We start from the raw sequence: 16049 nt of genomic DNA, 5'->3' as shown, positions 1-16049 counted from the left end.
GTGGTTAACTCAAGCTATATTAAAATTTTATTCTACAACATAAAACACACCAGTAAGTGATTCTTTCAAGCTTTTACGTGTCTTGTAAAAGGTGGTTGCTAGGAAGTTGCTGAATGGGACTACAGAAGCTGTTGGGGACATTAAATGTCACCAGCCAAATAGGTAAACTCATTTACGAACTAGCCCGCTTTCACTATTGCAAACTAACTCTGGTGTAATTAGTTTATAGCCTGAGGTTAGCCTGTTATTTCTGGCAATTGTATTTAGGCTTAAAAATTCATAAAAGTTGTGTTCAGTTGTGAAAATTATCTTGATGGACAAAACATGTAAGTATCATAAACTTTTGTTGATCACAAAGCTTATTTTTGCAATAATTTAAAAGCCTTTTGAAAAATCCTATTGGGTTTTTGTCGAGGGAACCAGTGTGAAGCTAACTTCTGGGTTGTCCTACAAAAAAATGTCATCACTGCAGCAATTTTTTATTTATTTTTTTCAAATTAGTTTTGTAATTTGGATGTCTGAGATACCATTATGTTCAGATAAGGAGCAATATACAAAAGAAAAGGCTTTCTGAAGTGAACTAACAGAGAGAACATGCAATTGTGCAATTGTAATTGTGTGTAAGGAACACCCACAGTATTGCAACTGTGCATAATAAAGACAATAATGTTTGTGTAGCATTGTGAATTCAAGTAATAAATAGAATTTTCTTAAATTATGCTTAAAGACTTGCTCGAAATTTCTGTAGGCAAGTATAATGATAATAATAATAATAATAACAACAACAATAATAATGCGTACTTATTTTGTCATTTATATTTTAGTGACGATTTTAAAATTGTGACTTTTATTTTGACATGTTTTGGTTGCTCATTAGTGTAGCACGTAGTTATGCGCATCATCACGCTAGCATATCTGTATATGTAACTACTAAACGTCGATTAAACAAGCGAGATGATTGTTAACTCGTTAAAAAAGTTTTGCCGCGTTGTTTTGCCTCTGTGTTCACACAAATCTCTGTCAACAAATGTACTTGTCCGACAAACACCTGCAATGGAAACACATTTCATCGGACATTCGCGCAGCAGCAGCAGCACATCTCTCACTCACAGTAAGTCCTGCGCCAGCTTCCGTTCTACGTAATATTACGGCGACCACAACATTCATTCATATCCATTTTTATTATTTAGAGATTTTCTTCATATCTTCACTAACCGAGCTACATTATGCAGGCAGCTTTGCTTTAACAGTACTGACATGAGCTTAAGCTTGTTGCCTTGTGCACCCTCGATCCTTTGACTGTTGCCATAGAGATCTGAATCCAAGAAGAGATTCATTATGTTGTCTTCTTCTGAAGGAAAACTGGTTAGAAACGGCGAAGAGAAGAAATCAGTGGTGAGTTACCAGTGATGAATAGATCCAATTTTCTGAAAGAAACGGCTGAGAACGCAGCGAACATAATAATTGTTAAAATGTTGTTTTGAAATTTACATCCACTTTTGTTCAGATTTGGTTAGAAGGAAATATTGCAAGTGGAAAGACAACATGTCTGGAGTACTTCAGCAAAACCAGTGACATTGAGGTAATGCAGTAAATGTATAATAAATAATATTTCTCACAGTACCTGTAATCTCTCTCCCTTTATTCTTGTTATTCATTTATTTAATAGACGACTAAACGTGTCTTGTATTTCAGGTGCTGACAGAGCCTGTGTCTAAATGGAGAAATGTGAAGGGTTGCAATCCATTGGTAGGGATCCAGTAGCACTTTACTATGGATTTAAAGGGTTAGTTCACCCAAAAATGAAAATTCTGTCATTAATGACTCACCCTCATGTCGTTCTACACCCGTAAGACCTTCGGAACACAAATTAAGATATTTTTGATGAAGTCCGAGAGGTATATGACTCGTCCATAGACAGCAATATAATCATCACGGTCCAGAAAGGTGCTAAATACATTGTTAAAACAGTTGATGTGACTGCAGTGGTTCAATCTTAATTTCATAAAGCGACAAGAATACTTTTATACAATAGAATACAATCTCTTCTCTTCTGTGTCATTCTCATACGTCGTCCATCGCTTCCAGGTTCTACTTCAGAACGCGGACTCATTATTGGCCGGCTCCTGTGTCAGCATCACACACGTGTCCTGGTGCTCACGTGATCAGCTTTGGCGGCATTCGGACGTAAACATGGAAGCTTTCACTGTGCTTACTACGTCACCTTTATAAGGATAATGACAGGGAAGAGAAGAGTGTTGAAGAAAGTCGTAATTTTTGTTTTGTTTTTGCACACAAAAAGTATTCTCGTCGCTTCATAAAATTCAGGTTGAACCACTGCAGTCATGTCGACTGTTTTAACGACGTCTTTAGTACCTTTCTGGACCTTGAAAGTGTTGATTATATTGCTGTCTATGGACGAACCATATACCTCTTGGATTTCATAAAAAAATATCTTAATTTTTGGGTGAACTAACACTTTAATGTACTTTGTCTTTCTTCGTCTTGTTCTGTACTTTTTTTGCATTGACGCATCGTTACACGGACAAGTTAAGGCTGCTCTGTGCCTGCTTAACATTCTGTGTAAAGATGCAATGCCGTATAAAAGCCAGACTTAAGTATGCCTGCTCTGACCCACCTCAGCCCCTAGAACTGTTCCACCTTTGCGGTGTAAATTTGGCATTATAAATGTATTCTATTGTGTCACAGGGATTGATGTACCAGGATCCAACCAGATGGGGGCTCACTCTTCAGACATATGTGCAACTCACAATGCTGGATCGGCACGTCTCACCAATGGCATGTACAAGTCTTCTTTCACATCCCTACAGTCAGTTTTGTTTAGTTGCTTTACATGTATCTGTTTCTGTTCCGCAATACTGAAATGAGCTTCCGTGAACAGAGGAACTACTAATCATGACTGCAATAACCTGTTGTTGTTTTTTTTTTCTATCATCACAGTCACAGCCAATCAGAATGCTGGAAAGATCTATTTACAGCGCTAAGTACATTTTTGTGGAAAATCTTTTTAAAAGGTAGATTTTATTAGAAATCTGAAATAACTTTATATGCTAACTATTTGACATAAAATACTAATCATTAAATGTTTTGCTACTAACGTTAAAGAAAACTGTATTATTTGGTTTGGATGACAGTGGAAAGATGCCTGAGGTGGACTTTGCTGTTTTAAGTGAATGGTTTGAGTGGATCATAAAGAACATTGCTATTCCTGTGGACCTTATTGGTATGGCAAATATTTCTGTATTTCACTGCATGTTGCTTGTTAGATGTGGATAAATTTTTTGTTGCGTAATGTTACTAATACATGTGTGTTCACGTTTGTTTTTATTCAGTTTACCTGCAGACTTCTCCACAGACATGCTACGAGAGACTAAAGCAGAGGTGCAGAGAAGAGGAAAAGGTTATTCCCTTGGTGAGCTGATGTTGAGCTATAATTAAACTATAGTGCATTCAAAATAAATAAAAAACAAATCTGAAACAAAAACCAAAGTAGTCTCTTTTCCTGCTGGCAATGGACGACTTCACGTTTCATGTTATCAGAAGGCTAGATTACAAATATTACACATTATATATATTTTGAAAGATATGCTTTCACTGATTTTCACACTTTAGGAATACCTAGAATCTATCCATAACCTGTATGAAGACTGGCTGATTCATCAGAAGTCATTTGAAGTTCCTGCTCCAGTTCTTGTGAGTTTCTGGCTGCTAATACTCATAGGTTAAAAAGCCTTACTGCATCAAATGATATATATTGTGACATACTGTATAATTCACCTGTTGACAAGATGAACTCATGAATAATGTTCCATGCATTATATCTTCTTCTTTTCTTTTTTTTTTTTTTTACACATTGGTGGGCAGGTAATCCCAGCAGATCATGATCTTAAGAAGATGCTGCATAAATATGAGGAGAACAGAGAGAAGATACTAAAGGTGCATTGCTCTTGAGTAAAGGATCAGAGAGAATGATGGTCTTATCAGTTTATAAATGTCTTGAGCTTTCTCAGAGACAGATAAAACAAGCACTGTTTTGACTTGAAACTGAATTCACATTGTGCAAACATTCCTCCTGCAATAGAAGTTGATTTACATAGTAGGATTTGTAAATTACATTTATATGATGGGTTTTATTTGAATGCTGCCTTTTATGGTTATTATTATGTGTATTTGCATTTGTAGTCCTTGTAAACTTGGTTTAAGCATTTAACAGAAAATTCTTTTTATTTTTAGTTTTATGGAATCATTCCATATGATATGAAAATACTGCACTTGGAAATATTTTTCCATCAGTTCTTTTGTTACGCGAGTGGACATTTTTAATTCAGAATGGCTATTTCAGGGCATGAAAATGTATTATATGTGATTTGGACAGGTATTTTACATTTACATCATCATACTCGGGTCTAATGAAAGATCCCTTCCTCTTTTATTTCTTTTCATGTTCAGTTCTGTTCATTCTGCCACTTGCAGATACCATCACTAGCAAATACAGATCCTGATTGTTAATTTGTTACTGAAGGTGTTACTGTGACCAATGTAATTTATACTGCATAAGACATTGTTTTAATAAACCTCATGGAATATTTGAAAATATTGATTTTATTACATTTTAAATCCACAGTCACATCATTTTTATGACATGCTCTAATGTAGCCTCAGTAGTACTGTAAGATCAATACAAAAAATGTTTGCACCTTATTACTTTCAATAACAGGCAGTATAAGATTCACCAGAACACCATATTTTAACACTTACATTAACCTACATGAATCCAAGGTTAGACATTCCCGCAGAACAAATGTTCCATTAAGACAAGTAGGTGCACATTTAGCAGTCTCTCTACATTTAGTAAGGCACAGTATCTAAAAATTAAGCTCTAAGAATCATTTTGACTCAAGCAAGCTCCCAAACAACATTTCATGGTGGGGCCAATGTAGGTATGATAAGGGCTTGAGATATTGGCCCTACTGGGGCTAATTCACATAGGACAGACAGAATCCATGGACAAACCATGAAATGTTAGCTGGGTTCATGAAAATTATAGCAGCAAGAATCCTTCACTTTAAAATCTATGATACAAGTTAGGGCACACACAGACATTCTTCCCATTACCTTCAGAATTTGTAAGATACCAAAGCTATTCTGAAATTGGCTTTATTAACTTAAAAACTTGCTATCAATAAAAATGCTTCATACATTACTAGAACAAAGATATAATTTCGAGATTCACTGCACTGTCACACTGTAGCACACTTTAAAATCTCTGGCATTAAGGAAAAACCTTGAATACTTTGTGTCTCTAAACCATCACGTATGTTTGGTCTAGCTCGTCTTCTGGTTGTTGAGATGTGGGACTCTTGTGTGCGCTTGAGCCCTCATTGGCAGTCTGACTGTGGTGAGTTGGTGGTCCAAACACTGTTGTACATTCTTTAGGGATGTATATTGACTGAGGAGGCTCTTTGATAGTGTCGTCCTGTGCAAGATCGCCATCAGATCCAGCACAGCTCCCGCAACCTGCAATGCTGCAGACTGGCTCCTGGGATGGGCTGCAAAAGATGGGCAGACTCATGCCATCTGGGGATTTTGTGGGTGGGGTTTTGATGACCTCATTATGTCCACTGAATGGCTGGGCCTGTGCGGTCTCCTCTATGGGGTATTTAAGGGGTTCATCTGCACTGAGGTCCTTCATGTGCATTTTCCCCATTCGCTCAGTGAGTTCAACCAGGCAGTCATCCGTTGAGCCTTTACGGTTTCGTCCTTGCAGCGGTGTCCCGACTTGAAGCACTAACGGTTTGTCATCTAAGGGCTGGGCCTCTACAAGTGTGTTTGAGATGTGTATCTTTCTATGACCTGGGGTGGTCTCATTGTGTATGGTTATGGACTGGGGGCCACTCATGTCAGTACTGACCTCGTGAAACAGGCCTACATTGTGGCCCTTGTATCCAGCCCACTCCTGGGCCTTGAGAGGCTGCATAATTCTTTGAGACTTTTGGAAAATGGGCTTTTGTCGGATAGCCAGGTCTGGGTAGTTCTCCCGCATCTCCAAGATAGACTTATCATCAGTCATGAATGAGCTGGATGGTCTTTCTACATCAGATATAGTACTGTCTTGAGACTTGTCGTCTTCCTGATTTTGAGGTTCATGACTTTTAAGTGATTCTTGTTGCTGTTGTTCCCCTGGGTTTACCAGTGAACCACCTTCAACATGTCCATCATCCTCATAATCATCCTCATTTAGATTACAGATGCCATTTATAGGTTCTGAAACGTCTTCCCCAGCACTGCAGGTCAAAGGAGAAGCTCTTGTATGGAGGATCTCCAGACATTCTACATGTGATCTCTGGTTCATGAGTTCCAGAAGATACTCACACTCTAACCTGGCAAGGAACAGGTCGAATCCCATACTCTTGGCCTTCTCAGGGTCAAAATTTTCAGACAGTCTGTACTCAGTGTCTGTTTCCATGCAGTATCCGATAATCTGAAGAATACTCCTGGCAAAAGGCAGTACAGGCTTGATGTAATAGACAAAGTGTCCAGTAAATGTCTGAGAGAACAGGAAGAAGAAAAAAAAAAAACAGTCGAAATTAATGGTATAGTATTTAAGACAAGTTTCAGATCTCTTTTTTCACTTCTAAAATAATTAAACCTTATGTCCTGACTTTGTGTCAAATGAATGTAACAGAACCATCCATAATAACCTTCATGTTCTGTTGAGATTAAGAGTGCAAACACCAGTCTAAAAAATGTAGGATTTTAAATTTCACTGAATTCTTTATTTTTATACCCAGTGTCTTTGAGACCCCAAATAAAAGTAATAGAGGACTGTCGAGATATGTTATTGAAATTTAGCCTCATATATAGGCTATATATATATATATATATAGTAATATAACGGACACAATATAATGATACATTTTCTGCTATAAAAGTTATGCCAGAAGTTTAAACCAGGGGTACTTTTCATTGGTTTAGACTTGTCAACAGACCAGCAAAACCATCTTATGCTGGTTTAAGCTGTTTTCCGCATAATCCGCACTAAAACAATAGCAAAAGAAATTTTAAAACTGGTTTAAACTGGTAAAATCCTGGTTTTAACTGGTCTCTGCTTGCCTTCCACTCTGGCTAAGTTGCCTTTAGATTGTCTAACTGATCTCATAGCTGGCCTGGCCAACTGAAAAGTACTCCAGACCCTTCTAAAACCAGAAAACAGACCAGACTAGGAGACCAGAGAAGAACAGCATACCATCTGTGGCTAGTTTAAGCAGTTATTGTCATCAGATGGAAGAGTAGAGAGAATAGACCTGTCGATAGCAGCTTTATTTACCTTTAATGTTTTAATCTCTTTCTTCCACGGAAACAAAAACAGGTTGACACAGAACATCTCCAGTAACTCGGCGGCTTTTCTAAAGTCGTGGACGTGTCTCTGGCAGTCTCTGTACTGCGCGTACTTATACAGAGTCTCGTAGAAGTCCAGCGTGTTGAATCTCTTCCGCGGCTCTTCCTCCGACAACAGCAGCACGCGCCTGGCTTCATCTGTCACCTGTGTCTCTGAACACACTTTCAGATCGCCTTCAGAACTAACTTTGTCGTAGTACTGTAAATACTTAACGAACACTTCTTTCCGCGAAACCGGCGTTTGATCGTCGACGCTGTTGGTCATGTTTGTTTCAGAAAGTGATCAAGTTGATCAACTCCTGTCTCCCGATGAGGAAGCGAAAGTAGTAGGCTATGCAAATAAGGAGTGATGATGATGAATATGCAGGTATCGCGAACGACGCAAATACGGAAGAACATCAATAACCTATATTTTCTGATTCTAGTTTAATCACGGACCAGTTTTACTTTAATAAAAGGATTGCATGTCTATAAATGTCCATGACCATTAAGCGAAACGGTCCTGTATCACAGGCATAAGCGATGTAATAGCGATCTCATGTTCATCTTGGCCTCAACAGACATCTGAAATACGTAGGCCTATATAGTAAACATCTTTAAGTACACTTAATTACACCAGCTGTATTTGTCCGTGATTTGTCCGAGAAACGGTTGATGATCTACCTAGTCACCATTGTTATTCTTCCTTCGAATGTGGGTAACATTACTGACATCTAGTGCAGAAAATAAATAATTCTCATGACTTCAGTGTAAGAATGCCCAGAAGATGGCGACGTAATCACAAAATTAACGCTTATTCAGGTCAAAAACACTTTTTAGTCATGTCACAAAGGAAAATACCTTATCCATGAATGGGTATCCCTGGGGAAAACCCAGCTTAACCTGGAAAATCTTATGGAACATTTTAAGTAGCCTACTCTTGTGTAAAAACACTCTTGGTGTAGTAAACATTCAGTAGAATAGTATCAAAATACCATGGTATTACCATCTGATGACAGTCACAGTACTTTTTGTAAGATCAGCCTGCAAAAAATATTCATCATAGACAGAAAAAGAGTACCACAACTGATTTTAACTGATAATAAGAAATGTTTCTTGAGCAGCATATGAGATTTCTGAAGGATCATGTGACACTGAAGACTGTAGTGATGATGCTGAAAATTCAACTTTACCTTCACAGCAATAATTTGCATTTCAAAATATGTCAAAGTTGAAAACAGTTATTTTGAATTGTAAAAAATATTTCACAGTAATAGTGTTTTTTTACTGATTTTGATGAGGATAAGATTTCAAAAACTTTAAAAAATCTTATGACCCTAAACTTTCAAATAATAAATGAATTTGTTTGGAATATGAACTCAACATTAATATACTTTGTACTGTATAACACACAATCAACTTAACGCGTCAAAACATACACTGAATACAATAAATATTACAGGATCACAAAAGGCACAAAACTTATAGTAAGCGCTTATGTCACCAAATAAAAAATGTGTTATTGGTGCTAGAGAATAATTAAAAACGATTTGAATATCAGAAATTAAAGGGACTTAAAAGCTACTTCCATAATCTCACTTTATTTACCTTTTCTGACCTGAAATAATTGGTAACACTTTATTTTAAGGTGACATAATTACAAGTTAATGTGCTTACCATACTAAAAACAGTAAATTATCCCTGGTTTCACAGACAAGGCTTAGGCCTATAGTTCCAGACTAAACTGCATTTTTGAGTTGGTTTCACTGAAAGCAACTTGCACTGACATATCTTAACATAAGGCACATTTATAAAAGGTACTTAAATGTCCTAATTGAACTGTGGCCTACTCCTGGCTTAATCCACCCCTTTCCGTGAAACGGTCATAGTTAATTGATGTTACTCAGTATATCAGATCAAATGCACATGATGTTATGAACAGCAGCTACACTAATTATTTTCCATTTGCTTTTCTGTTTTATCTTGGGATGCCCATCCCGAGGTCACTAGAGAGTACGTCAGCTCCAGTTTGGATCCAGCCTCTTATGAAGATGCCTCAACACCCGTGACGGACGACCCCAACCCCTGCGAGGACTTCAGATGACGCAACTCTGGATCAACATGCACCAATGCAAAATTTATCTATATATCCTAATCATTTGTTAACATGCATTCATTAGTTCAATGAGCTCATTGTTTCTGCCTTAAATTAATACATTGTTAGCTAACTGCGTGATTTGTATTATGTACATTTCTGAAATTATGTAACTTGCACAGAATGACCTCTGTTAGCAGATCACTCTAAATTGTAATGTTGACATGGAATTTTCTGTAAAGCTGCTTTGAAACGATATGTATTGTGAAAAGCGGTATACAAATAAATGTAAATATAGTGTTAATACACTGTAACTTCACCTTGTAACCAAAAAAAATGTGCAACTAAATAATCAGTAGATGGTAAAATTAATATTAATTAGATGTAACAATACATGTCTCTTTAAAAATAACTTTTACTTCTGTAGAGTAGTTAGTGTGATATAGTTGTGTGGATCACGTGTGTCAGCTCTGGCTGATATGTATTCCTCTGGTATAGTTTAATAGAAGAGGAGCTCTGGGATAAGAGGCTAATTAAGGTGAGAGCTATGGCACAGGCCATCTGTTCAGGACGCTTTCTGTGAGCCCACCATGCAAACAGGCAGGAGAGAGAGAGAAATATCCACATCAGTGCTAGTGAGAGGCTCGTAATGCATTATGAATGACAGGAGTCAATGAGCAAAATGGTTCAGGAAACATTCTGTCCATCTGGAAGCCCTAAGTGTACAATTTACATCTGCTGGTAAACTGCAAATTCTCTGAAACTTGCCAGAGTAACTGCACAACAAAATAGCATGTTGCTGTCACTGTAAAATAAAAATAAACATTAAAAAGAGTTAAATGCATGGCAGCACAGGGTGCCAAATGTTTATCATTAATGAAAATAACAGTTAAAGATCATTAAAAAAATGAAATGGACAATGACTGGAAGAAGCGTCTGCCAAACAAAAACTGTAAAATTAAGATACATTATCTTATTTTTCCTTGAATGTTTTATAAAAAGTTGCTTGACAGGTATTTCCAGGATTATCATTATTGTGAAAGTAAACAATTAGCTAGCAACAGTACACATGCATGAGCTGATATAACTATCACTATAACTATCAATGATATAAAGCATCAGTGTTTCTGGGCTCATCACTGACTGAAGCACAGGCTCTACTTTCCAGCACAATGGTAACCTCACAAAACTCAAACAGAACATTGAACACTAACAGATCTCTCTAGATCTCAGCATCTTTATTTCAAACCACTCTGGCTTTATTTCATTCTTTCAAAGCTTCTTATTAAGAATTAACTGATGCTTAGATGTTGATGTTTTACTGAAAATAATAAAGTTTGAAGTCACCGTTATGGAGGTAAACATTTGCTTTATTTGGGCCCTTGACTTTTTTTTTCTGGTTGCTGTAACTGTGTTTATAAAGTACATTTGTTATAACAACTTTGTGAGAAGAAAAACTGATCAGATGCTGTTGGCTACTTATTGATGATTCAATCATCATGAAGCAGCCAGATTCACTGATCTCTGAGAACATTGTATAGATTAAAAAATTTCTCATAATTAATGAATGTAAAACCTATCCCATTACGCATGAATTATTTGGAAAGTGTCATATCGACACACACAGACATAAAGAATCAGCGTATGAACCTCAACAATGGTGACAAAATTTTCAGATAAACAGATCAACCTCTGAACATCACAAAACAAGATAAAGTCACAAAAAAGCTTTTTATTGATTGTCACCATTGTTGAGGTTCATACGCTGATTCTTGATGTCTGTGTGAGCCTAAAAGACACAGCTGAAAACACTTTCTATATAATGAATTAAATGTCAGAATACCTGTTTTTTTCTGTTAATTTCGTCACAAGGCTAATGGAAATAATACAAAACTAACAGCTAATATATTCAGAGATCAGTGAAACGGGCCACAATGTGATGATTGAGTTCTCATCAAATAAGCTACCAATCTCATCTGACCAGAATTTAACTTGCAATTTTTGCTATAACAATTAAGTTTCAGAAACACTCAGCTAAAACAGCAAGAGAAAGACTGATGTTAAAAAGTCAAGGGTCAAAAGTCCAACTAAAGCAAATGTTTACCTCCATAATGGTGACTTCAAACTTTATTATTTTCAATAAAACATCAACAATAAACCTCTGTTCATTCTCATTAAGATTTTTATTAGAGAAATAAAGTCAAACTGGATGGTAATAAGTGAACATGCTGAGATATAGAGAGATAATTTTCTGTTATTGCTAGTCACGTGACAGTGTTTTCAGCTTTTTAAATAAGCAGAATTTATCTTAATTTTATAAGGTTTTTGTTTGACACCCTGTGCTGCCAATCATTTGATCATTTTTTTTTTTTTTTTTTTTTTACAGTGAAGGTGTTTGATTGTAATAATTCAGGAAATACCTGTAAAATAACAGTGTTTTTCAGCTTATTTAAATAAGGCAATTTTACTTTGATTTTGTATGGCAGCTGTTGCTGCCAGTAAGTTGACCATTTTATCATCTGTTTTGTTATTGTATTAATTACAGATTATTCTTGTAATTTTACATACATTTGTATGTAATTTAAGAAAACAAAAAATATTGTATTTAAAAAAAAAAAAAAAATTCTGTGTAAAAAAATATAAAATTACTGTAATTTGTCATTAATGTCATAATACTTAAAAATCAAATCAAGAATCAAGAGCCCATCTAAAGTGACTTTAAACTTTATTATTTTCTATAAAACATCAACATCTAACCTGTCGTTCCTAGAACGTTCAGAGATGGTCACGATGTGGAGTTCTTTTAAGGTTTGGGGGATGTTATTTGGTGGACCTTCAGGGAACATTCAGGACATTCTGGGAATGTTTAGGGGACTATTAGGACGTTCTGTTAACTTTCCAAATGTCCTCTTTGTAACGTTCTTATATGACCATAAAATTAACCAAAATGGAACGTCCCCCTAAAGTCATATAAGGAACCTTGAACTGCAGCACTTTCATTACCAAAAGAGGACGTTTTAGGAACGTCCCAAATGTTCTGTAAAGGTTCAGAATTTTAGTCACCTTTAGAGAACTTTTAGGGAACGTTGTGCAAGGTCACGAGAACGTCGCCTTCTACGTGAGTGAATATCACAATAAATGTTACAGTAATAAAATAATATAATCTCTGATTGTTTGAGCTGGACATACCAAAACAAATGCCTAAAAACATTTGTATACAAATGCAAGGAAATGTATATAAGAGGTATGGTGTGCTAAATAAATATAAGTATAAATAGTGTTGTTCATTGTACGTTTATTGCTCAGTATAGGGGCATTTAACTGTTCATGAAGTAGATGGTCTGAGGAAAGAATCTTCTTGTGGCAGTTCTGGTGCTCTGCTTTGTAGCAACAACCAGATGACAAAAGTTCAAAGAGGAAGTGGCCTGGGTTTTGCCAGCCCTTTTACTCACTCTGGATGAGTGTTCTTAGAGAGTGGGGAGGGGTGTATGATTCTCCCAGCAGTCCGGACTATCCGCTGTGATCTTCTAAATTCTGATTTGGTAGCTGAGCTGAACCAGAAAGTTATACACTGTTAAAAATAGATATAATTTTACAGGTCAATGGTCTGTCATTATACAATAAAATACCTTTTGTTTTACAGATATTTGTTGTAATTTAAATAGTAGCTAATATACCGTACAACATAATGGATTCTGGGTAATATTTGTTGTTTTCAAGAAAGTAGTCTACAGCAGTATAACTTGAATTAGCACTCGCAGGCTGTGTCCCAAATCACACCCTATACCCTCATTCACTATTCCCTACATTAGTTTACTAATAAAGTCCACTTGAGACAATGAATTCATCTTCATCTGGTCAGATGAAGTTGATGACTGAGTTCTCATCAATAAGTAACCATAGTAGTCTGTTTTACTGATCTCTTCCAGAGTCTGATCTCTGATTATATTAGCTGTTAGTTTTGCATTATTTACATTAGCCTTGTGATTTTATAAAATTATTGGATTAAAAAAACGAATTTAAAAACGAATTTAAAAACGAACGGATTTAAAAAAACGATATTCTGATGTTTAATTCATTACGGGGCAGTTTCCCAGACAGAGATTAAGCCTAGTCGTAGAATAAAATGGCCCTTTAAACCAGAATAACAGAAATCTGCTTTCTCTGTCATGGTTTAAAATAGTCCTAGACTTAGTCTAGTCCAGAGTTTAATAAGCTGATTTCCTGGAGGAAGACTAGCTACTCCAGGACTAAATTGAGGCTTAAATTAAACCTACCAGGAGGCAGGTTTAACTTCAGATTAACGTTGTGCTTCAAAGAAGACACATGTATTACTTATATCGATATTGATATACACCTTGTGTGTATATACATATACATATATATATATATATATATAGATAGATAGATAGATAGATAGATGCTGTTCCCTTTATTTAAATTTATTTTGATTTGAACCAAAAACAGTGGCATTTAATGTGATTGCTTCATTTTAAATTGACTTGAAATGGTTACTAAAACTGAAATAACGTTTCAGTCAAGTAACCCAATCAAACAGGAGTTTCACTTCCCATCATGCTTTGCACCGGGCTGAAGTGGGAGAGTAAATGTTGAAAAAGTGTTATTTTATGCATTTTTTAAAAAGATGTAAATATGGAGAGACTTCTTACTGTTTAATGTTCTATTATGTAAAGGTTTTTGTTATGTTAGTGTTTTTTGGAGATTACCGTTGTAGTGAAGTGTTGAGCTTGTGCTTGGGTTGAGGACCTGCTAACAAGAATTCCTCTACCAAACCAACCACACAAGTTTGTGATGCAGTTTGTGAATGTTCATTTGAACGATGGTTTCGGGAAACACCAAATCATTGAATGATGTAAGTAACAACGGAACGATGTTAGTTGGATAACGATGCAGTTGAGAAATGTACCCCTGCATGGTTTTTCAAAACCCTGTTAGCATAATTAAATGACATTCACTGCAAAAAAAAAAAAAAAATGTTTTTCTTACTTAGAGTTTTTGTCTTGTTTCAAGCCCAAATATCTAAAAATTCTTAAATCAAGAAGCTTCTAGATAAGTAAAAAATATATTTGTTTTCAGAAAAAACATTGAGTTTTTCCTTAAAACAAGCAAAATAACAGCCAATGGGGTAAGCAAAATAATCTTATTTCAAACCGAAAACAAGGTTGCTTAGGCTACCCCATTGGTAGATTATTTTGCTTGTTTTGTATTTTATTTTTTTCTGAAAACAAGACAATAGTTTTCTACTTGTCTAAACAAATTCTTCTTGGTTTAAGAATTTTTAGATATTTGGACTGGAAACAAGGCAAAAATGTTTTTCTTAGATTTAAAAATCTAAATAAGAAAAGCATTTTTTGCAGTGTTAAAGTTAAATTATGTAGCATGTAGCCTATAGCATGAACCTCTACTTTCGCCAACAGGACCCCGATTTCAGCCTCACTTTTTCTTGCCACTCGCCATTCTCAAGTAAAGAATTTGGACTTTGAATGGTGCTCTTTTATATGCTAATGATATTAATTAGGGGGCGTTTACAAGACGGAGATCTGAAACCATTCATCTGCGCTCAATTTCACGATCATTTGCGATTTATATATTTCACATGTGAAAGAGAGGCATACGCACGTTTTTTTTTTTTTTTTTGTGCGTACGTTCGTTTTTCGGAATCGCATGTACACACCGGGTGTGCCTCATACGTTCTGAAAAGTGAAGCTGCGGGCTCTTTGATCGCCCCCCTGGTGGCTGGATGCAGTACAGGTCACAAACCTCGCCCTCTCCATTCAAATGAATGGGAATGAGTCAAAACAAAAAAATAAATTATGCTTCAAATAAAATTCTCCGAAAGATGGTTTTGGTCATTTAAGGTAGTTGTTTCACGCTGCTATATATTAAATTGTTCGTTTTTGTTATAAGTTTGACTTTAGCTAGCAATTTGATGCTATAGAAATGGGGCGTGTCGTCATGATTGACAGTTGTGACTGACAGCTTCTCTGAGGACTGTCGGAGCTTCGAGGGGAAATTGAAGATATGTAACTAACTATTAATTTTCGATTTCTGTGTTATTTCACACTGACAAAATGATTTGTTCAGCAGTAAACTGTACTAACCGACCTACAGGATCTGACGGATCACTGAACTTTTTTCGGTAACGTTAAATGTGGACTTTATAAGCTAATTAGTTAAGGTAACATGCCTAACGTTAGCCATGACGGGAAAAAGCAGGTGATCGATATCTGGCAGTTACTAATTATTTTTATGGGTATAAAATAATAATTAGCAAGACAAAACTAATGATAACCTACTCTAATTTATTATAGAGCACTGTCTACAGCAATCAATCTCCTGTAAACGTTAGTTGAACGTGATTTAAAATGGCAGGACCATTTCTGACAGTTTAGAGTTGTTTCTAGTGGCATATTATATTGAGTTTATCTACTGAATTTGCTGTTTCAAAAATATTATTGCTCTAGAAACAGAATAGCCTATTTTTTCATAGGTAGAATTTTAAATTGTGTATAATTTATATAGCCTATTTAAAATA

The 16049-nt window shown here is 35.9% G+C and overlaps 2 protein-coding genes across 4 annotated transcripts; one reads left to right on the top strand and one right to left on the bottom strand.

Moving 5' to 3' along the window:
- The first annotated feature begins 861 nt into the window (after window positions 1–861).
- Window positions 862–4615, top strand: tk2 (thymidine kinase 2). 3 transcript variants are annotated; one of them, XM_048184659.1, is made up of 10 exons: window positions 862–1111; window positions 1358–1395; window positions 1508–1582; window positions 1696–1749; window positions 2710–2799; window positions 2962–3035; window positions 3156–3244; window positions 3354–3433; window positions 3634–3714; window positions 3886–4615. In XM_048184659.1, the coding sequence occupies exons 1-10, from the start codon at window positions 955–957 to the stop codon at window positions 3970–3972; spliced, it is 825 nt and encodes a 274-aa protein (XP_048040616.1). In that variant the 5' UTR covers window positions 862–954; the 3' UTR covers window positions 3973–4615. The 3 variants fall into 3 exon arrangements, with proteins under 3 accessions (XP_048040616.1, XP_048040618.1, XP_048040619.1); XM_048184661.1 differs by having other exon boundaries at window positions 866–1111; window positions 1312–1395; XM_048184662.1 differs by having other exon boundaries at window positions 971–1111; window positions 1191–1395.
- si:ch211-189a15.5 lies at window positions 4606–8117 on the bottom strand. Its single transcript, XM_048184658.1, has 2 exons — window positions 7349–8117; window positions 4606–6568 (listed from the first exon to the last, which is right to left on the bottom strand). The coding sequence occupies exons 1-2, from the start codon at window positions 7682–7684 to the stop codon at window positions 5324–5326; spliced, it is 1581 nt and encodes a 526-aa protein (XP_048040615.1). The 5' UTR covers window positions 7685–8117; the 3' UTR covers window positions 4606–5323.
- Window positions 8118–16049: the final 7932 nt, after the last annotated feature.

Source organism: Megalobrama amblycephala, linkage group LG3, assembly GCF_018812025.1.
Source record: "Megalobrama amblycephala isolate DHTTF-2021 linkage group LG3, ASM1881202v1, whole genome shotgun sequence".
Classification (NCBI taxonomy): Eukaryota; Metazoa; Chordata; class Actinopteri; order Cypriniformes; family Xenocyprididae; genus Megalobrama; species Megalobrama amblycephala.
The sequence above is the reverse complement of the archived record's forward strand: the minus strand, read 5'-3'. Positions and strand labels throughout refer to the sequence as shown.